Source organism: Carettochelys insculpta, chromosome 22 (genome assembly GCF_033958435.1).
Source record: "Carettochelys insculpta isolate YL-2023 chromosome 22, ASM3395843v1, whole genome shotgun sequence".
Taxonomy (NCBI): Eukaryota; Metazoa; Chordata; order Testudines; family Carettochelyidae; genus Carettochelys; species Carettochelys insculpta.
Window position 1 is genome coordinate 17,064,325 of NC_134158.1, and position 21,810 is coordinate 17,086,134.

The following is a 21,810-nucleotide window of genomic DNA, read 5'->3' on the forward strand; positions in this document are numbered from 1 at the left end:
GAGATGGAATCATTTCTCAAAATGGAAAGTAGCTGAGATTGTCTCGGATGCAAGGTTCATGCGGATCCACCAGAGAACGTGTCCCTCTGCCCCCACCCCTACCCCAAATGGGAAACCCAGAAGCAGTCTGTACTTTTGGTAAGACCTATATGAGGCCCCCTTCATCACGCAGGGGCCTTGGGGTCAGCACTCACTGTGGGGAACTGCCCCCATCCCACCACTGAGTTGCTGTGGGTAGGATATTCTAAGGGGACTGGGAGTCAGGACTCCTGGGTTCTATCTCCATCGTTGTTGGTACAGGGCTCCCACCCTTTTGCTTCTCCATGCTTCTGGCAGATCCTGCCGGCCAGGGACGCATCCAACTGGGAGCTCTGGCATATGAGGAGCAGCATGAGGGGGGACCCTGCCAGTCCGGGGAACTGCCGAGTTGTGGCCAGAAGGGGAAGTTCCAGGGCTCCCATGAGCAATGGATGCCTTCCCCCTGCCGGAGCTGAATGGCTGAGCAGCTCCCTTTGTTTGCCTTGATCTCTGCTTGGCAAGAGGCCTGGGGAAGGGCAGGGGACAGCTCCAGGAGGCAGAGACTTGACCTGTTCCTGTTCCCAGAACCACAGCAACCTGGCCACAACAAAGGCCTATTCTGGGATCCCCTTGGGGTTATCTGTGCTGGTACCATGGTGATGGCCCCAATACAGCACACATCATCTGCTTGGGGCAGGGGAGCAGCGAGAGCATGTGTCTCCCCTGTCCTCAGCACTCCCCCCTCCGGGGCTGAACATAACCTCTTCAGCACGGGGCCATACCCATGGGGCTAGCCTGGCTCGAGGGCACCATGCCCAGTGGTAACAAGGCCAAGTTGAGCCACACTATACAGGGTTTGAAAACCCTCTCTGGGTGCATGTATGCCCCCTTGTGTGGGGCCAGCAGGAGAAACAGCCCCACCAGACCCGATAGCAGCCCAATAACTAGGTCTGCTCCTTTCTCTTGGCTGTGGCTTTCCCTGGACACTTCATACCTCTTTCAAGTTGCCCTCTAGGCTTTGCTTGCTGCTCTGAGCTTCCTACCTAGTTCACCTTCCCATTCTGAGCCCAGCAGAGCTGGGTCACTGCTGAAGTCTGTCTCTTTGCAGGAGGTACACGGTGCCTCTCAGGTCAGACTCATTCTGTAATCCATTAGGCTAAGAACCCAGGCTGTGCGGTCCAGGGGAAAGCCCCCTGTTACAGGCCTGCTGTGTCCAGCCCTGCTGTAACTGGGTTGAGGTTCTCACTCCCTACTTCAGATCTGATTTCCAGAGGAGCTGAGAACACACAGGCTCCACTGGCTGGAACCAGAGTTGGCTTTTCATGCTTGTGTGACTGATATTCAGGGCCTTCCTCTTGCAGCGGCAGAGGGGTGGGGTGAGGGGTCACAGAAACCCTGGGGATGATGGGAAGGAGGTCAGAAAGTCAGTACTTGTAAGAAATTCAAGTTACTTTCACCCCTAGCTGAAGAAGTCACAGAGATCTGTTAAGTATCAGAGAGGTAGCTGTGTTAGGGTGTAGCTTCGAGAACAACAAGAAGTCCTGTGGCACCTTTTCGACTGACAGATATTTTGGAGCATAAGCTTTCATGGGCAAAGACCCACTTCATCAGATGCATGAGTGAGGCGCGGGGGGTGGAGAGAGAAATATCTGAGCTGCAATTTATTTGCAAATTTGACTCCATTAACCAAGGATTAAACAGAGACTGGGAGTGGCTCGCAGCTTGCAAAGGCAGCTTCTCTGCCCTGGGTGTCAAGGTCTCCTCCTTAGACTCTGACAGTGGCTCATATTCCCATCTGATCTGACTTGTTTTTGACGCTTTTGATACCTACTATTGATAATGGGCCATTTCCACCTTGCTGAATAGACCTTGTCAGCTCTGGCCCTCCCTTTTTCTGGGACCCCATTCTTTAAATACCCCTCTGAAACCTCCCCCCGACTCATGCATCTGATGAAGCGGGTCTTTGCACATGAAAGCTTATGCACCAAAATGTGTTCGTCTATAAGGTGCCACAAGACTTCTTGTTGTTCTCAGAGATCTGTTAGCTTCACAGAACCCGTGACCAAACGGTAACCTGAGCTAAGATCATAGGCATAGACTCCCTGGGTGCTCAGGGAAAAACTAATGGGTGCTGAGCACCACTTGTCAGCCAGGCTCCTGCCCTCTGCCTTCCTCCTTCTGGTGACCTCACTGAAGGACTCCTTCCAGGAAGTCCCCTGTGAACAGCTGAAATGCCACTTTCAGGAAGCTGCAAGAAGGAGGGAGGGGAGTGAGATGGGGCATGCTGAGGGGAAGAAACTGAGCTGGAGTAGAGGTCTGGGGGAAAGGGTGAAGTGGGGACAGAAAGGCAAGGGTTGAGCAGCTATGATTATGGTTAATGTCAGGTCTCAGATTAGGGCTAGAATGAGGTTACAGGTTAGAGTTAGCATGAGAGGGGCCAGGTGTTTAATGACATAGTTAGCTTGGGGTTAGCTGGATAAAAAAAGAGTTTTCCAAAATAAAATGTCCCAAACCTTTAAGTTTATTAATGCTTTAAATAGATTTTGGTTGAAAGGGGCAGATTTGGCCACCGTTGGGTGACAGCACTGGCACAAACTCACCATCACACCTATACTGTATTAACAACCACAGGCCTGTTCACAATGCACAACCACAGCACATGTTTACATGGTCCCACAAATACACCCTATACCCCAGTCTTGCCTCTCTGCCTGCCCTGGGATCCAGTTTAGATGCTGTTCTCCAGCCACCAAGTCCTGCACCCCATCCCCTTCCTTCTTCCCTCTAGGACAACCCAGCTGATCCCCCTAAGGCACAGGAATGGGAAATGTGCAGCCCACAGGCTGGATCCGGCCACTTGCTTAAATTCTTTTTGGCCACAGGGAGACACCGCTCTCGGGCAGGAGAGGAAGACCAATGGATGGAAAGTGTGGGTAGGGGACAGCAGGGTTCCCCATCATGGCCTACCCATCCAAACGTGAGGGCCCACCCAGTTTTCTGAGCTTTGCTTTTCACTGGGGTGTGGCCCCCAAGTGTTTTTTTTTTTCCTGTGGGGTGTGGGCCCAATAGAAAAAAGGTTTCCCACCCCACACCCCATCTTCCAGGACAGCACCACTTAGAGATTCCTTGTACCCCCTCCCCGAAGCCCAGCTCCTTCCCAGGATCCCTGCACCCCTCTTCCCATTATATCCCCTGTGGCCCCCACCCCAGGCCAATGCCCCCAGGTCCTGCACCCCCTGCCCCCAGGATATCCCCTGTGGCCCTCCCCCTGCCCAGGCACCCCAGAGCCCCCGCGCCCCTCCTCTCAGCACAGACCCCGCCCCCGACTTCCTGCGCCCCTCCCGCCGGCAGACCCCCACCGCCGGTGAGTCCCGCCCCAAGGCCGGGCCACGCGCGGGGCACGCTGGGACACCGAGGCATTGTCCGGTCCCGGCTCGGCCGCGGCGCGCGCGGTGCATTGTGGGGGAGAAGCCCCGGTGCCCGGGCCTGCGGGACCGGACGGAGCGCTGCAGGTACGGGCGGCGGGGGGGCAGGTCCAGTGCACGGGGGGCACCAGGGGGCTGGGTCCGTGGCCCGGGGAGGGGCAGGTCCGTTGCAAGGGGGCCACCAGGGGGCTGGCCCATTGCACAGGGAGGGGGCACGAGGAGCATGGGGCGGGGCCCGTTTCTGCAGGGCGGCGAGGCGCGGTGCATCGCCCTGGGAAGGGGGCCGGGTGCGTTAGTTGCACCGAGTGAGGATAGGTCCCGTTGCACGGGCGGGGTACGAGGCACGTTAGGGGCCGGGCCTGTTGCATGGGGAGAGGAAGGGATCCATTGCACAGGGGGTGTAGGGAGCATTAGGAGGTCGGGGCAGTTGCATTGGCAAAGTCAGGGCTTCAGGTCCTTTGTTTACAGGGGAATTGGGGGGCTGGGCCCGTTGTGTCTGGTGGAGAAGCAGGCGGGACCTGGCAGTGGGAGGGGCCAGAATGGGGAGGCAGCTGTGTCCTCCCCACCCCTTCCCAGAGCTGATGGTGGCTCTGAATCCCCTTCAGCAGTGGCGGGGGCTCCCCATGCCCACCCTCCGCCCGTGGGGCCATGGGGGACCTGGGCCTGGGCCAGGAGTTCCACACGTGGCATCAGTTCAGCAGCTTTTTCGACGACTGGTGCGAGAAGCACAAGGTGCTGTTCATCATCGCCAGCCTCAAGCCACTGATCTCGCTGCGCCAGAACCCGCTGCACTACCAGCCCAGCCTGGCCACCACCCTGCGCTTCCGCTTCGTCCGCCTCATCTGCAAGCACAGCGGCACCTACGTGGGCCAGAGCACCGTGCAACGCAACCGGCTGTGAGTGGGGGCCCCCGGGCTGGCTGGGGCTCCACACCCCATCCCCTGAGCTGGGCTGACTGGGGCACCACCTACCATCCTTCCACTGAGCCCTGCTTGCTAGGACACAACCCTCCATCCCCCTCTGAGCCCCGCTGGCTGGGACACTGTCCCCCACTAAGTCCATGCTGCAGCATTTAGGTTCCCTGTGCGGGTGTTTCCCCCGACACTGTCATTGCGTGGCGCTCTGCCTTCCCCTGTGCGCCACTGGGGCCTCTCCCGTTCCCTGAGCTCCGGTGCCAGAGGGGGCCCTGTCTGCGTCTGGGAAGCTGCCATTTGCCTTGCCAGGGGATAGCTGTGCGTTACAGCTGGGCTGTGCTCAGGGCTGCTCCGGCTGTTTCCTGGCAAGGGGGTCTCTTGGCTGGGCCTGGCCCTGGCCCAGGGTTAAACATGTCTGTGACAGGGCTCTCTTGCCTCCCTTGGGTGTGGCAGTTTGCAGCCTGAGCCCTTCTCCGTGGTGCTGTGCCCTGTGGAAGCCGGTAGCACGTCCACGGCCCCTTTCCATTTAGCTACCCAGGTCAAGAGGTGGGTTGATCATATGGTGCTGGATGGGTGGCTGGCAGGGTTTCCTCTAATTTTTTCCATCCATGGGCAGAATAAATTTTGTTCTATGCGCCAACGCATACAAGGATGTGCACCACCAGTAGAAACACATGCTGACGGCTGTGGGTAGTGGCTGTCGATGCTCTCTTAATCAACTGAGCAGCACCTGACTCTCCCATGGGCGGCTGCCGAAGTGCTCAGCTTACAGGGAACCCTGGTGGCTGGCCGCAGCCACTGTCACTGCCCACATCACTGGCAGTAGCAAGTCATGCCTTCATCTGCTTCAGGCTCATTCTTCTGCCAGCCCCCTGCCCCACCTCCATCCGGGCTGTCCCATGCTAACCCCTCTGTTTCCCCTCCCCAGCAGCGAGAAGATCGACTGCCCGGCCTCCATCACGCTGCGGCTGGGCCCCAAGAAGGACCGGCTGGTGGTGATTGAGGCCAGCCTGGAGCACAACCACAAGCTGTCAGAGGTGGAGTTTGCTCACTACTTCAAGCGTCACCAGCTGGAGGCCAGCATGGGGCTCCCCATCCGCATCACCAACAGTGTGTCCAAGCGGTTCCTGGCGCCCGACCTCATCTGGAACCTGGAGGACTACAGCAAGGCCAAGGACAAGGGCATGTGTGAGCTGCTGAGCCAGCTGGACGGCCTCTTCAAAGGCGACCCAGGCGCCAAGGTCAAGCTGGTCTTCCAGGAGGACGTGGCCGTGCTCAACAGCATCTTCCTGGCCACCTCGCACATGCGGGGGCTGGTGCAGCGCTTCCCCCGCTGCCTCTACATGGACAAAGCAGCTTGCATCAATAGCGAGTTCGAGCTCTACTCGGTGCTGTGCCAGGACAGCAACGGGCGGGGCCGGGAGTGCGCCTACTGTGTGGCCCGCCGGGGCGTGCCCGACCTGGTCATCTTCATCGTGGCCTCACTGGTGCAAAGCGCACCAGACATCAAGCTGAAGGTGAAGTGCCTGACGGTTGGGGCGGGCATCACGGACGTGGACGCGGTGGAGGAGGTGCTGCCCTGCGCCCGGGTGCAGATCTGCAGGCTGCAGGTGCTGGAGGCGCTGTACCGCAAGGCGCGCGAGCTGGGCGTGCCCAAGGAGGACAAGGTGCGCAACCTGCTGCACAACATGGCCAACGCCGGCTCGCCCCGTGTCTACAGCCAGTACCTGAGTGACCTGGAGGACGTGGCGCCGCTGCCCTTCCTGCAGTACTACCTGGAGCACTGGCACCACAACAAGGGCATGTGGGCGGAGTGCTGGGCCTTCGAGCGCAACCGCGACTGCCCCTTCCTGGAGCACATGAGCTTCCACCAGCAGAAGCTGCGCTCTGTGCTGAGCCCCCCGCTGGGGCTGGCGGCCTGCGTGCGGGGGCTGCTGGAGCTGCAGGTGCTGCGGGTGGAGATGGCGGCGCTCAATGAGGAGCGGGTGTCGGAGCTGTACCGTGCCGTGTGCCCGCCCGACAGCGCCGCGCTCATCGCCGAGGAGCTGGGCCTGGCCAAGCACGCCAACTACCACGTCAAGGAGGTGCCCGAGGGCTTCCTGCTGGACGGTGGCATCTGCTCCTTCCTGGTGAGCCGCGACCTGGCCGCCTGCTCCTGCTCCATCTACGTCTCCAGCCGCCGGCCCTGCCGCCACCTCTTCGCCACCCGTCTGTGGACTGGGCAGCCCCTGTATGACCCCAGCTTGCTGCACCCCTCATCAGGCGATGAGGAGCAGGACACCTAGCACTGGGTGGCTGCCCTGACCATGGGGTGAGGGTCTTGGTGTGCCAGGAGGCTACGCTGACCACGGGGGGAGTCTTGGCATGTCAGGCAGCTGCCCCCACTATGGGGGAGTGTCATCACGCTGGCGGCTGCCCTGACCCATGGGTGGCTGCCCCAAATGTGGGGGTGGTCTTGGCATGCTGGGCAGCTGCCCCCAATATGGGGGGGTGTCATCACGCCAGGCATGTGCCCTGACCATAGGGGGTGGGTTGCCTCTTCGTGCCGGGCGGCTGCCCCAACTGGGGGTTTCAACATGCCAGGTGGCTGCCCCGACAATTGCGGGGCTTGGCGCACTGGGTGGCTGCCGTCCTACCTGGCACTAGAGGGCCCAGCCATCTCCTGGCCCTGGGTGCCACGTGGACTGACAGCCTCAGAACTGCTCCCACAGCTGCACTATGGCAGTGGGGAACAGGAGGTGCCTGAGGGCAGAGGGTGAGAACTGCCTGCCAACAGGTCCAGGGGATGGGACTGTGGGGGCGGGGTGTGTGAATCTGTGGATGGGAAATCCCTACGGTGCAAGGCCTTGGGACAGTGAGAAGTGTCTTGGGGGTGTCTGGGAGGCTCAGGATATAGTGGAAGGGACTCTGCACAAACTTCCGATCAATAAAATGCCTTTCGGAAGGTGCTGTTTGGGGCGTGGCTGAGGTGCGGGGGGAGCACCCTGGCCTGCCAGTCTAAGGGAGACAGACTCCTTGGAGAGAGAGGCCCCCTCTGCAGGGGCAGCACACCTTGGCCAGGACTGACAATGGCGCACAGCCCCAGGCCGTCCATCACTCAGCACAGAGCCCACTCTGGTCCTCCACAAGCCATAGGGAACCCCAGGATTCCCTCTCTCTCTCTCCCTGTCTGACCACCGTGGTCATTTTCCAGGTGAAATCCCTGATTCCTTCCAGCAGCTCTCTCTTGTCGCTCACCTCAGACCTTCCCCGGTGCCCAGCTTCCCTGCAGAGAGATGGAAATCTGCCCCACTCTGGGCATTGGATGTCCCTGCCCTGGGAACTGGGTTTGCCATTGTCTGCAAAGATTCCCCACTGCTCCACAGTCAGCCTTGCAGGGACCTGCGCTGGCTCACAGCTGGGTGCCTTGCCTGCCTGTGTCTCTTAGGCCAGGTTTACGCTGTAGTAGGACACCGGCGGCTGGCTTGTGCCAGCTGACTCCGGCTCTGGGACAGTTCAGTAGCAGCGGCGGCTTCCGGGCTCACATGAGCTCTGGGACCCACCTGGTCAGAGCTGCACGCCAGCCTGAGCCCTCAAGTCTAGCTGAGTCAGCTTACAGGGGCTAGCTCTGGCGTCTAACTGCAGGGTGGTGTGTCCTTAGTAGCCCCTGAGAGCAAAGTCCCCATTGTAACAGTGTGAAAGGGGGAACTGAGACCCACATTGTGGTCAGATATTACAGGAGATTCCCATCCAGTGAGAGGCCAGCTGCTCACTCAGCCGGTGGGGACAGCCTAACAGCCCTTTAGGGGAGGCCAGGTGGGCAATCGAGCATTATGGCTGAGCACTGAGCTCTTGTCATGGCAGCACAGAGCCAGGCTTTGCCATGGGGCCTGCAGAAGGAATGGGGAGACCTCTGCCAAGCGGTGTGCTGGCCTCGGGACCTTGGCAATCCCAGCTCCTCTGCCTGAGGGAGAAGCCAAACCCCAGCCAAGCCGGAAGGGCAGGAGGAGCTATGCTTTACCTCCAGCCTGGACCTCAGCTGGTAAGTTCTGGCCTGCTCCTGCCCAGGACTAGAGGGCAGCCCGTGCAGGTGATGCCTTGCTCTGTGTGGGGCCAGAGAGTGGAATGAGAGAACCCCATTTGCCAGAGGTGGGGTGGGAGCAGGTCATGAGGTGAGTATTAGTGTGACCCCGCACCCCTCTTCTGCCCAGATTCGCAAGTATCACATGGTCATCACCCAGGCCCAATTGTCCCCGTGCATCCCATCCCACTAGATAACCACTCCCGTTCTACTGCCAGCGACATCCCAGGAGTTCTGGCTCCCCATGCCCCCTAGGTCCCACACCCTCCCTGAGCTGGGGATAGAACACAGGACCTCTGACTGGCCTCTGTCCCTTCCCTAATAGCTATACAACCCGCTGCCAGGTTGCCCCACAGGCTCACCTAGGGGATAATAACCTCCAGCTGTTCCCAAATGGAAGTGGGCTGAGCTGGCAGTCAGGGTTGCTCTGCTCCCGAGCCAGGCAAGAGAAAACAGGCTGGGTCTGTGTAATGAAACCCCTTGACTGCAAGGTGACTAGTCAAAGACCTGGGGAGCTGAGAAGGGAGTGGAAGCTGCAGTTGTCTGAGGGAGCTGATAGCAATGAGTACAAGGCACTCATTGGGCAGTTGGCAAAGGTGGAGGGCACAGGGCAGATGTAACCATGTCTCCTGGAGGGCAGGGACGCTGGAAAGGAGGGCAAGGGCCTGCTGGAACAGAAGTGCCCAAGACTCCCTCTGTGGGCCAAGAGGGTGAGTGTGTGCTCAGGCTGGACTGGCTGTGGAAGGAGGGGGAGGCCAGAGACAGATGCTGGAGACTGTGTATAGTCTTAGTTTCACACAGCTGAAGGCCAGATGGGCTCATTCACACATCTCTGACCTGCCTGGCCCAGGTGCTGCACCACCTAGACACCTGGGCTGAGCCCAAATACTTCAGTCATATGAAAAAGCATTTCAGTCCTCAAGATACCGAACCGTTTTGTGTCACAGGTGGGGAGGAGCAAGCCGGGGCAGGGAACGGATCAGGTGAACTGTTTGCCCAGCTGATCCCAGCCGGTAACCCATGCCCCAGGCTGCGGAGGAGAGTGTGAAAGTGTGTGCAGCACTCAGGCATGTGTGTACTTGGCCGATTGTGTTGTTGGCACTGCCCATGTTTCCCAGGAGTTCTTGTGTCCCTGCACAGTGCGCTGCACCAGGGTGGACGTTCTACCGTGCCAGGTGATGCTGTCCCATTGTGGGATGTGTGTAACTTGCTCAGGGATCTGGGAACTAGGGGGTCAAGTTCCCAGCTTGCAGCTTTCTCCATCCCCTAATGCTGTGCATATGCTGTCATTTTCGTGTCTCTCTTTTAAAGCCCCCCATACCTTTGGGCACGCTTCAGTCTCTGCTCTCTGTGCCAGAAGCATGGAGCCTGCAGTGCTCTGCACTGTTCTCACAAATATTGCAAACCCAGGACGTGGAATTTGCCTTTACATGCAGACCTGCAAGAAGAACTACAAGCGGGACAGGAGATCTCGAGGAAAGTTTGCCGAGAGAGACAGCAGCACAAATCAGGGTTGGGGCATTCACAAAATGGCTGGTGGCATCATGTCATCATGCGGGTTGGGGTGGCGAGCAGCAGCTGCAGTGTTTGGAGGTGTGAAAGGCCGTATTCCTGGGTCTAGGAGCTGAGCAGAATGAGAGCTACACTGACAATGGAGGTGCACGTAGCAATCGTATTTGGGAAGCTGGCAAGGTTGCTGGTCAGTGGGAAATCATTCTGGTGTTGGAAAATCCATTCTGAGGATGTGACGGGTTGGAGACTATTGTTCCCTATAGGATGAGCACTTGGGCCTCTCAGGAGAGATTCAGATACCGCCCAGCTGATTAGCAGAGCACCCACAGCCAGCAGCATATTTTTCTTAGTGGGGCACATCCACACATTCTGCACGTGGAGAAGGAACATTGGTGGAGGCTTCAGGATCCTGCCGCACCCATCCCAAACAGCGTAGAGGAGTCCTCCAAGGTACCAGGGCTGGGGCTGTGTAAAGACTGCAACCACACCCAGCCAGGAAGGGAGGTGGGCACCCTGCAAGTGTGTTGGGCTGTTGCTGGTGTCCGGCTGTGCAGGACTGTGACTCAGGATGGATTTACAGCAGGCGGGTTCCTGAATGGTGGTGTGGCAATAGACAACATTTACATCCATTGGTGCCAGCCCCCTTTTCCCCAGAAGACACAGAAAGGGCTTTATGATAGTTATGTAAGTGTGGGTGGATCACCAGGGAGGCTTCGCTGACATCAGTGTGGGCTAGTCAGGGAAGGTTCATGATGCACATGTCAAGAATACAGCTGGGCAGAAAGCTTTAAGCAAGGCCTCTCCTGACTTACAGCTTAATCTTGAAATGTCAGTAGTGATCTCAGTGGACCAGCCTGTAAGAGAGCAAGAGCCTGAACTGCGTGGCCTGGTTTAAGATTGTGAGACATGAAGCAGAAGCTGTGGATCAGCGTGAGGCTGTGTGTTGAAGTAGCTTGTTTACAAGTTTACTGTATGACCTTAGCCAAAATATTGCTTGCGTTGCTAAAACACAGGCATCCCCTAAGAAGTGACAGATACCGAGGAGGTGTGAAAACACATGCCGGACAATTAGTCCAAGGCCACTGTGAGCTAACAGCAGACAGGATGTTTTGCCCCATGCTCTGGGAGCATGAGGCAAGAGGTGGTGACAAGCAGATGTCATGAACCGTGTAAGGAAATATGGGAGGAGTTTGTCTCGGTCTTTAAATATTGGGCTGCATGATTGGTGGGACTGGCTAGGCTGTGGGCCTTGCTCACAGTGTGGGTGGAATCCTCCATCCTGTCTCACCCTCCTTCTCACTCTTCTTTGTAGAGATCTGCGTCTCCGGTTCCCCCTAAGTAACTACAGCAAGCTGGTGGGATCTTCTCTGTAGTTCCCCTACAGAGTTGGCAGATCTGTAGCCCAGCAGCAGATTAACTATTGTCCTCCCTGACCTTACGGCATCCCTTGCAAAATTCCTTTGCTTTCATATGGCACAGCTGCTGAGCACTGTCGTTCCCCTGCACTTGCAGCCTTTTGGCACACTGGGTGTAGGTGTCCTTATTTCTACAGTTGGTCTGTAACTGTTTGCACAGTTGTCTTGCCGTAGAAGCGGGAGTGTGGAACTGGTGTAATTCACCACAGCATGGCTCACGGTGCAGCTGCACATAACTATGGTCAGCTGAGAAGAGTGTGATCACCAAGCCTGGCAGTCAGGAAAAGTCATTTCAAAATGGGGAGGGTGAGTGGAGTGGGGTGATGTTTGGGGCCTGGGCAAAGGAGTCCACTTTTGTGAGCAAGGTAGTCACTGTTGTGGCAATGTGACACGGTAGAACAGCTGCTGGAGGACTGTGGGGATCAACATGTGCCGTGTAGCATGCGTGTTCGCAGCGTGTCAGCCTCTGCAGGTCAGCTCCATGCTGTTACGGGATGTGGGTTGACCAGTCCCTATAAAGTACACGTTGGTGGAGAACACAGTGGACCATAGATGCATGTACAAATGGGCTGATGCAAGGCATCTTCTGACAGCCTGACTTCGTAGCATAGACCAGGCCTCAAAAAGGGCCTACATTTCCTCACTCCATCCCAGCAATGCATACCTAGGGGTGCCTTTCATCCAGCCCCCAGTGACTGTATTGCCCAGACGAGAGGTTATAAGCTAGCAGGTTACATGCCAGTCTCTAAATCCCAACTCTGTCGTTGGGCCTATCCCATGGGCCCCTGTCACTGCACCCTCAGCATGACAGTACACCTGCTGTGTAGTCACACCCTACCAAACCACTCCAGGCTGGGGACTATATGGAGCTTCTGGCATGGGCCCCACAGTTGAGCTGGGCAAACCAACTTTCTACCTGCTGATCCTCCCATTGCTAAAACACAAGCACCCCCTAAAAAGTGACAGATACCGAGGAGGTGTGAAAACACATGCCAGACAATTAGTCCAAGGCCACCGGTGAGCTAACACAGGGCAGGATGTTTTGCCCCATGTGCTGGGAGCACATGTGGGAGGTGGGAGGGATAGATCAGTGGTTTGATCATTGGCCTGCTAAACCCAGGATTGTGAGCTCAATCTTTGAGGAGGCCATTTAGGGATTGGGGCAAATAGATGTCAGGGATGGTGGCTGGTCCTGCTAAGAGGGCAGGGAACAGGACTAGATGACCTCCCAAGGTCCCTTCCAGTTCTAGATGTGTATCTCCATTATATAAATCCTGGTCTGCTTATAGTGCTACCCCAGTGTCTTATCTTATCCAGCCTGGTCCAAAGATGCTAGGTCTGCTGTGTGCAGGGATAGCAATGCCAGGCTGCTTATTGTTACCCTTACAGGGTGCTCCATTCACACTAGTGCTGGCCCCTCTTCACTGTACAGGGAGAGTAAAAGCTCTGCTGTCTATAGGCAAAGACATCCAGCTTCACTGAGATTCCCCTGCGGCCATCCACACCATGCCATGAGCACAAGGGAGCCAGATACACACCTCCTAGAACTGGAAAGGACCTTAGAAGGTCATCTAGTCCAGTCCCCTGCCCTCTTGGGGGGGGTCAAGCACTAGCCCTGCCATCAGTTTGCCCCCATCCTTAAATGGCCTCCTCAAGTATTGCGCTCACAACCCTGGGTTTAGCAGGGCAATGTTCAAACCACTGATCTATCCCTCCCCCTATGAAAGCTGCTGTTCAGTGTGGGGGAGGGGGGGACACATGGCTGCAGTGCATTGCAGGAACTGGAGGGCTGGGTGAAGGCTGTCCTGCGTTGAGGGGTCAGGAGGCCAGCAGAGGATGGTAGTGCAGTGGTGGAATTGTTGGGGGTGAGGGCTGCAGTGCACTGAGGGACTTGGGGGCTGCACTGGAAGGAGGTTCAGGGGCTGGCTGATGGTAGTGCAGTGCTGGGTCTGTGGGGGGGAGTGAGGGCTGCAGTGCATTGGGGGATCTGGGAGCGCTCTCAGTGAGGACACTAGCGCTGTAGGGGGGTAACTGCTGCGTGGGGGGGGCTGGGTGAACGCTGCGGTGCATTGTGGGGAGGATGGGGGTGGGTGAGGACGGTACTACAGAGACAGGACTGCTGGGGGGGATGCCACAGGGCTCTGTGGGAGAAAGGAGGGGGGGGGTGGCCGCAATGCATTGTGGGGAGGGTCGGGGCAGAGCGAGGACGTTAGTCCAGTGAGGGGACAGTTGGGGGCGGGGGTGAGAGCCGCAGTGCAGTATGGGAGCTGCGGGGACCTGGCTGAGGGCCGCGGTGCATTGTGGGGGGCTGGATGCTCTTGCTGCCTGGGGAGCATCCCGGTGCTGCCTGACTGGTGAGAGGGGCAGGGGCTGCCGGTGGGGGGGCTGGGCGTGGTTTGTCTGGCGGGGGGTGTGGGGGCTGCTGCAGGGGGCCGGACCCGCACAGCACAGAGCTGAGGCTCGGGGCTGCTGGTGGGTCCCTGTCCCAGCTATGTGCAGGGCTGGGTCAGCAGCTCAGGGCAGAGAGCTGGCAATGAGAGGGACATTTTCAAGAGGCGGGGTGCTGACATCCAGCTCCTGCCCCCTTCCCCCCAGCTGTGGCCGACAGCAGAGCCCCCGGCATGCAGGGTGGGCAGGAAGACGGGACCCCTGGTGTGGGGAAGGCAGCCCTGGTGCTAGGCAGGGAGCCCGAAGGAGCTGCAGCCCTCCAGCACTGCTAGTTCCCAGGCCTGGGGCACCTGGAGCCATGTGTGTGTGAGAGCTGTCTGAGTGTTCGTTGGACAGTGCATGTTGATTTTTAGTATCTCCTGGAGCACTGGTGTCGTGGAAGAAAGCTGATTTTGTGCCACTATTTGAAACAGATAAAGGAGGTAAAGAAGACAACTTGGAGAATTACAGTCCTGACCGCCGGTCCTCAATCCCAAGCGAGCTAATGGGACAGCTGACACAAGACTCAATTAATAAAAAAGGAAGGGATACTGTAGTAGTGCATGCCAGTCAATGTGAAAAAATAGACCCTGCCAAAGTAGCTTGATTTTTTAATGAGATTACACATCTGATTGATATAGGTAATAGAAGTGATGTTATATACTTAGATTTCTGTAAGGGAGTTGATTTGGTACCACGCAACATTAAAAAGTTAGAACAATGTGAATGTAACAGGGCACACAGTGAATGGATCAAAAACTGATAGGTCTCAAGAGGCAATTGTAAATAGCCAATGATCATTGGTTGTGTGTGGGTCCGGGAGGCCCCCCAGGGGTCAGTTCTTGGCCTTATGCTGTTCTAAGTTTTTATCAGTGACCTAGAAGAAAATATAAAATATCACTCATAGTTTGCAGATCACACAAAAATGAGTGGAATGGTAAGTAATGAAGCAGATAGGTTGCTGATCTTATGCACTTAATTGAACTGTGTGCAACAAACAATACGTCCTTTAACACGGCTAAATGTAAATGTCTGTCTCCAGGGACAAAAAATGTCAGCCATTCTTCCATGAGGAACTCCCTTCTGGAAAGCGATGACTGCAAAAAATTTTGGGGTTGGGATGGCTAATCAGCAGAACACAAGCTCTCAGTGTGACACCGTGGTGGAAAGAGCTATTGCAATCCTGGAAGGTATAAATGGGAGTTCTGAGTTGGAACACAGAGGTAATTTTACCTCTGTATTTGGCACTGGTGTCCAGTTCTTGTATCTACATTTCAAGAAAGGTATTGGTCAGCTGAAGGGAGGGGTCAGAGAAGACTGACAAGAGTGATTAAAAGATTGGAAAGCCTGCCTTATAGTGGGAGACTCAGGGAGCTCAATCTATTGAGCTTACCAATGAGAAGGTTAAGGTCTGACTTGGTCATGGTCTCCAAGTACCTAGAAGGGGAAAAATATTGAATAATGGCTCTGCAGTCTAAAACACAAAAATCTAACATGATCCAATGGGTGTAAGTGAAAGCTGGACAAATTGAGACTGGAAATAAGGTGTAAATTTAACAGTGAGAATAAAGAAAGATTGGAACGATGTACCAAAGGTTGTGGTAGATTCTCCATCCCTGGCAGTTTTAAATCAAGTGTGTGCTATTGTAAAAGGTCTGCCCTAAGAATTTTTTCAAGTAGTTCTCTGGCCTGTGTTACACAGGGGATCAGACTAAATGGCAACAATGGTCCATCTGGATTTGGCATCTGTAGCATTGGGGAGTGACACACAATGGGAAGTGTGTGATAAGTGGGGGTGTGACACCAAAAGGGGGCTGAATTTGTATGATGGCGTGGGGACCACATATATATCACTTGGACGTGTGCCGCGCTGTGTGACACAGTGGAGTCTCTGTGTGTGAGTCAGGGGGATTATGACTTGGGAGTGTAACCCATAGTGTGGACTGTGAGTGTGAGACAGAAGGAATGCACACCACAGCGATACACTTTGGAGTAGTGTGGTTGTGATATGGGGGTATGGGAAGTTTACTGTTGCATGCAGTGGCTGTTGGGTACCTGATAGTTCTGCGCTATAGGCACTTCCCCCGAGCCGGCAAATGGTGGAATTGCCAGAGCTTCCAATCTGCCTTTGCAATCTCATGGGGTGGGGGTAATTCCAGAAAATCTGAGAGGCTGTCAGCACAGGGCTCAGCTTACAGCAACAACCTGCCAGCATCATAGAATCGTAGCATTGGAAGGAACCTCAGGAAGTCATTGAGTCCAGCCCCCTGTATGAAGCAGCCTGAGTCTTCACCTAGTCACCATCTGGTGGGCCAAGTAATTTGTGTCTGACTGAAGCATCTTCCAGAAGAGCATCCAGCCTGGACCTGAATCCAGTGAGCATTGGGGAAGTCATACGTTTGTTCCAGTGTTCACTCACCCTCCATGCTAAACACATTTGCTTTAGGTCTAGTTAGAATTGATCTGATTTCACCTTCCCACCAATGGCTCCTCTTCTGTCTTTTCTCTGGTAGATTAAAGAATCTGGGATTGTCTCTCTGTGACATGTAACCAAGCTGCCTCTCATCTTTAGTAACTAAACATCTCAGGCTCAGTCTGTCTGCCTTGTAGGCATTTTCTGCAGCCCATGAATCAGGTTTGATTTTGTTTTGTTTTTTCTTTGCACCCTCAGCAATTATTCAACATCCTTTATGAACATGGACATCAGAACAGCCCGCAGAAGTCCAGGGCCTGTCCAGCCAGTGCCATCCCCAGAGGGAAAACTACTTTCTACCTCCCAGTCCAGCCAAGGCTCACCTTAGCCTTTGTTGCCAGAGCATCATCCTGGGAGCCCAAGTTGAGGTGTTTGTCCCTAAATCCCTTTCTGGGCCCCTGCTTTCCAGATTCAGCCCCTGTTCAGTTTGTGTGACCTTCCATCGGTGAAGCACTGGAATGGGTGTTCTAGGCAGGTATTGGAATCTCCAGCCTTAGAGATATTTAGGGCCTGGCTTGACAAAGTCCTGGCTGGGATCACTTAGTTGGGGCTGGTCTTTGAGCAGTGGGTGGAACTACATGACTCTCTTCCAGTCCTAATCTTCCATGGTTCTATGATCAGGTTGCATTAAATGCACTCTGAATGGGACCAGGTGATGCTAGTTGGGGGGAGGGATAACTCAGTGGTTTGAGCATTGGCCTGCTAAACCCAGGTTTGGTGAGCTCAATCCTTGAGGCAGCCATTTAGGGACTGGGGCAAATGGATTCCAGGGATGGTGCTTGCTCCTACTAAGAGGGCAGGGGACTGGATGAGATGACCTCCTAAGGTCTCTTCCAGTTCTAGGAGATGTGTACCTCCAATTACATGTAAAAAAATAGTTAATGCTTTCAGTCAGTCTGTATGTCAGCCATGAATGCTTTTCTCAGCTGGGAGTTTTTATTGCCTGCCTGCCTGCCTGCCTGCCTGCTGATAAAAATGTTAAATAGCTTCTGGCTGAGAAGTGGTCCCTACAGAACCAATTAAGTGGAGCCGGGGGAAGAGGGGGTGTGATGGGGCAAACAATGACTTTGCATTTAGACAGCTACCAAGCCACTGGATGTGTGTATGTGTGTGAAAGAGAGAGACAGACAGACAGACAATAGGCATGCGTGAGAACATGCTGCTGGTGCAGAGTGCCCCATGGGCTGAGGGGCTTGTGAAGCTGCATGGGGCTATGTTCCACTTCCAGAGGAGTTTCAATACATGCACCAATTGCCAGTTGCCTCCTGCCTCTCTGTCACCCCAGAGCTGCCCTGCAGTGGAAGAATGCAGATACTGGGAGTCACAGCAGTTACTGAGGGCAGGGGAGAGGCAGCTCTGGTTGGGCTGAACAGCAGGAGCACGTATCCAGGAGACTCAGGCTGCGGGGCTGAGTCTGTGCAGCTGCATGTCCCTTCGTAGTGTCCCTCTGCTCCATCCGTGGTCAGGAGGCTGGCTGAGAAGTACCTGTCTTGCTCTGGGTCTCCAGCATTGATCTCTGTCCCAGAGCTGACCCCAGCTGTCCCCAGCAGGCCCAGCCACCCGACAAGATGGAGGACGATGAGCTACAGGAGAAGGAGTTCTTCTCATGGGAGGAGTTTAGCGCCTTCTTTGACGCCTGGTGCGAGCACAGGAAGGTCCTTTTCTTTGTCAAGAATTCAGTGCCCCTCAGCAAGTGCAAGTGGGCAACAGCGCCCCCACAGCCTGATGTGGTGGAGGCCCTTAAGTACAGCTCCGTACGCCTGGTCTGCAAGGACTTTCGTGGCTCCAGCAAGCTGGATCAGGGGTGAGTACCCATGGGGGTGGGCAAGGAGCAGCACAGGCAGAAGGGCTAGGGGACAAGCTGAGCTGGGGACAAAGGTACACAGCTACGCAGGATGAGCTGACGCCAGTCTGGGCACATACCATTTCCCCCGTGCTATGCATTTTTGTATCAATCCCCTATGCATCCTGGTGTCTTCCAGAGCCCGTGAGCAAAGCTGGGTGCAACTGTCCCAGGTGTAGGAACCCATATCCTTGCTGTGAGGATGTTAATATGGGATATTCTTCCCTGGCAGACAGTGCTGGCCCTGATGTCCTACCTAGGGTGGTGCTAGGGGCTGTGCTGTAGGAAGTAAGAGGCTCAGTCCTGGGTGCTCTTAATGGCAGTCAGTGCTGACCATGAGGCCCAGGGCAGCTCAATTGTGTCTGTTCTGAAGGGAGGTGACATACATTTACATTGTACTCTGCCTCACTTGTGATTAAAATGATTATATGGAGAATTCACTTAAGTGCTGGGATGAGGACCCAGATGTCCTGGTGAAATCTCAAACTGGCTAGTCTATCTCCCTACATCCCCCTCTTACGCTCTCTCTCTGACTCCCCTTCCTGGTCTCAACTGTTGTGCATGGATTCTGGGTGACTTTTAAATGGCCCTCATTTTCCATCCCAGAGGCAGCTGCATCTCAATGCCCAGCACAAGAGCTGAGCACCACCTGTCATGGCTCTGGAGTCTCCCAAGGAGTGCTGCAGTGTGGTTCCTCCATCTCAGATCAGGGAGCTGGTGAGCTAGGCTCCTGCTACCAGAGCTAGCACCGACGTGTGCTGGTCAGGCCCCTCTACCAGCTCCCAGTGGTGCCTCCTCGTCCACTGGTGCAGCGTGTGCAGGGATCTCCCCATGTGCTCAAATCCTCTCTCTCTGTCTGCCCTCAGGGGACAGCAGAAGGGCTGCTGTGCCAGCATTGTGCTGAAGATGAGCCCCAAGAAGGACCGGCTGATTGTCACCGAGTGCCAGCTGGCCCACAACCATGCCCTGTGCCCCATCGAGTTCGCCTACTACTTCAAGAAGGGCTACCTGATGGCCAACTCCTGCCTGCCGGTGCGCACCACCAACAAGATCTCCAAGCAGTTTGTGGGGGCGCTGGACGTCCGGCGCCTGCTCTCCTACTGCAAGAGCCGTGACCATGGTGTGCTGGACGTGCTGACCGTGCTGGATGGGCTCTTCGCCAGCGACCCCGGCGCCAAGGTCAAGCTAGTTTTCATGGAGGACAAGGTCATTGTGCAGACCATCTTCTTCCTCAGCTCGCGCATGATGGCCCTGAGCCGGCGCTTCCCGCTGATGCTTTTCTTTGACCGCATGGTGGGGCTGAACGAAGAGTTTGACCTGTACTCGGTGCTGTGTGTGGATGGGGCGGGGCGTGGCCACGAGGTCGCCTATTGCCTGACGCAGCGGGAGACGCCCGACCTGCTGCGCTTCACACTGGCCTCACTGGTGCAAAGCGTTCCCGAGCTCAAACCACAGGTTCGGTGTGTCACGCTGGGCGTGGAGATCGCCCACCTGGAGGCGGTGAAGGAGCTGCTGCCCAACGCCCGTGTGCAGATCTGCCGTTCCCAGGTGCTGGAAGTGCTCTTCAGCAAGGCACAAGAGCTGGGCGCCGCTGAAGATGAACGTATCTGGCCCCTGCTCTGCCAGCTGGCTGCAGCCAAGTCACCGGCTGCCTACCAGCAGGCAGTGCAGGGGATGAAGGCTATTCTCCCCCAGCGCTTTGTGCGCTACTTCCAGCGCCATTGGCAGCCGCGCAGTGAGATGTGGGTGCAGTTCTGGGCCTTTGAGACGGCCCGCAACGTCAATGCCTGTGAGCTGCTCAAGCAGCACCAGCACCGGCTGCTGGCAGCCCTCAGTCCCTCGCCCACCGTTGCCCAGTGTATGCTAGACCTGCTGGCCATGCAGGTGAGCAGCGAGGTCCGTGAGCTGGATGAGGGGCAGTTGGCCACACACTACCGTGCTATCTGCAAGCCAGAGCCAGCTGGCCTGATCGAGGAGGAGCTGGGCTTCGTGCGTCATGGCCGCTACCGCTTCCAGGAGACGGCTGAGGGCTATCTGCTCCATGATGGATTGTCTGAGTTCACCATGGACCGGGCCCTGACTCACTGCTCTTGCTCCATCTATACCTCTAGCCTGCTGCCCTGCCGCCACCTCTTCGCCACACGCCTGCATGTTGGGCTGGCACTCTTTGACCCTGACCTGCTGTACAGGAACCGGGCAGCATTGCTGAGCGTGTACTAGGGCCAGCTGCTCTGGGTGCTCACACAGCACAGCAGAAACCAGCCCATCGCCATGGTGGCGATGCCCCATGCTGATATCAGGATGGATGGGCTGCCTGGGTGTTGTTCTTTGTTTGACTTTGTGTTCACAAGGAAAAGAGGAAAGTGGCAGGCTGTGCTCTCCTGTAGCTGAGAGCACCCAGAGTCCATGCCAGGCAAGACTGTGCCAGGCTGGGTAGCCATCATTGGCCTGGTGCTCCTGTTCCCAGCACCTGGAACCCAGACAGGTAGGGATCCCATTGTGGCTGTACGTGTATCTGAGGCTAACCACCACTGGCCCATAGCTGAGGGCAACCACCACCTGCCAGCAGAGGACAATGGGTGTGACTCTCTGGGGTGTCTGCTCTGGCAGGGATGGGCGAGTGATTGTGTAAGGCAGAGTATGACCCATTGGGCTGTCAGCACTGGCACAGGTGAGTGGGCAAGTGATGCCAGGTGGGGTATGACATGTTGGGTGTCTGCATTGGCAGGGGCAGGTCGGTGTATGATGCCATGTGATGCTGTCTTTGTATAGAGAATACAGTTTATCCAATAAATATATATTTTTCTTTTTGATCCTTCCTGGCTCTTGCTCTGGCTCTGTGGTTTCCTTCAGGGCCAATCCTGGAGCTGCCCAGACTGGTGCCGCAGTATTAGGGATCTGAATCAGCTGATGCCAGGCCATCACCCATCTGCAACTGTTGGCTCTTCTCACAGTCTCAGATTTCATTTCTTCAAAAAGCCAGTGTCTAGCAGCCTGGCTGTGTGGAAGACATCCCAGAATGTAACCAACACAGGGGTGTCTGCCCAGGCAGAGCTTGGCCTCATTCAGCTGGGGCAGGCATTAACTCTTCTGCCCACTGCAACTGCCGATTTTGATATTGGCCCTGACAACTGGTTCGTACCATGGGACAGTGACAGGGTGACAACTACTCCGTCACTCCCAGGAAGGAGGAGACCGCAGCATGCCTGGCACCTTCAGTGACACCTAGGGACTCAGCTAGACCTCTGTCCTGTGAATTATCCATGACAGGTGGTTTGGCCTGGCCCTGGCTATGGGCATAACAGAGGAGAGTTGCCTGCAAACTCTGCCCAACACCATGGCCAAGGGATTCCTAGTCAACACAGACAGGCCATGGTGGTGGGGGAATTCATGGGGCAATGTTGAGGGGGGGTGCCCTAGAGCAAAGGAATAGGGGTGGCTAGGCTAGGCTGTGGATGGGGGCTGGATGATGGCAGGAGTCAGACTGTTTCCCAGCATGCCCCAGGCAGGTGGAACATCAGCAGGGGTCAGGCTGTATTTCATAGCATGCTCCATGCAGGTGAGATATTAGTATGAATCAGGCTATATTTCCAAGCATGCCCATGCAGGTGGGATGTTAGCGGGGGTCAGGCTGTATTTGTCAGCTTACTCCGTGCAGGTGAGATATTAGCATGCATCAGGCTACATTTACATTTACATTCCCCCTATAGGATATGTACTTAC

The 21,810-nt window shown here is 55.9% G+C and overlaps 2 protein-coding genes across 2 annotated transcripts in view; both read left to right on the forward strand.

The window, feature by feature from the left end:
- Positions 1-21,810, forward strand: part of LOC142025194 (scavenger receptor cysteine-rich domain-containing protein DMBT1-like) — a 903,096-nt gene that overhangs the window by 797,938 nt on the left and 83,348 nt on the right. The gene's annotated exons all lie outside the window — the stretch shown is intronic.
- Positions 3,411-20,868, forward strand: ZSWIM9 (zinc finger SWIM-type containing 9). The gene is made up of 7 exons (XM_075016727.1): positions 3,411-3,530; positions 4,049-4,339; positions 5,286-6,641; positions 8,201-8,378; positions 16,472-16,612; positions 17,792-18,048; positions 18,954-20,868. The coding sequence occupies exons 2-7, from the start codon at positions 4,092-4,094 to the stop codon at positions 20,305-20,307; spliced, it is 3,534 nt and encodes a 1,177-aa protein (XP_074872828.1). The 5' UTR covers positions 3,411-3,530; positions 4,049-4,091; the 3' UTR covers positions 20,308-20,868.

Excerpts from the sequence above, each read along its gene's own strand:
- ZSWIM9 (XM_075016727.1), top strand. The coding sequence starts at position 4,092 with ATGGGGGACCTGGGCCTGGGCCAGGAGTTCCACACGTGGCATCAGTTC. Across the intron at positions 4,340-5,285 it reads ACCGTGCAACGCAACCGGCT|CAGCGAGAAGATCGACTGCC; the intron begins GTGAGTGGGGGC and ends TCCCCTCCCCAG. Across the intron at positions 16,613-17,791 it reads TCCTGGGAGCCCAAGTTGAG|CAGGCCCAGCCACCCGACAA; the intron begins GTGTTTGTCCCT and ends AGCTGTCCCCAG.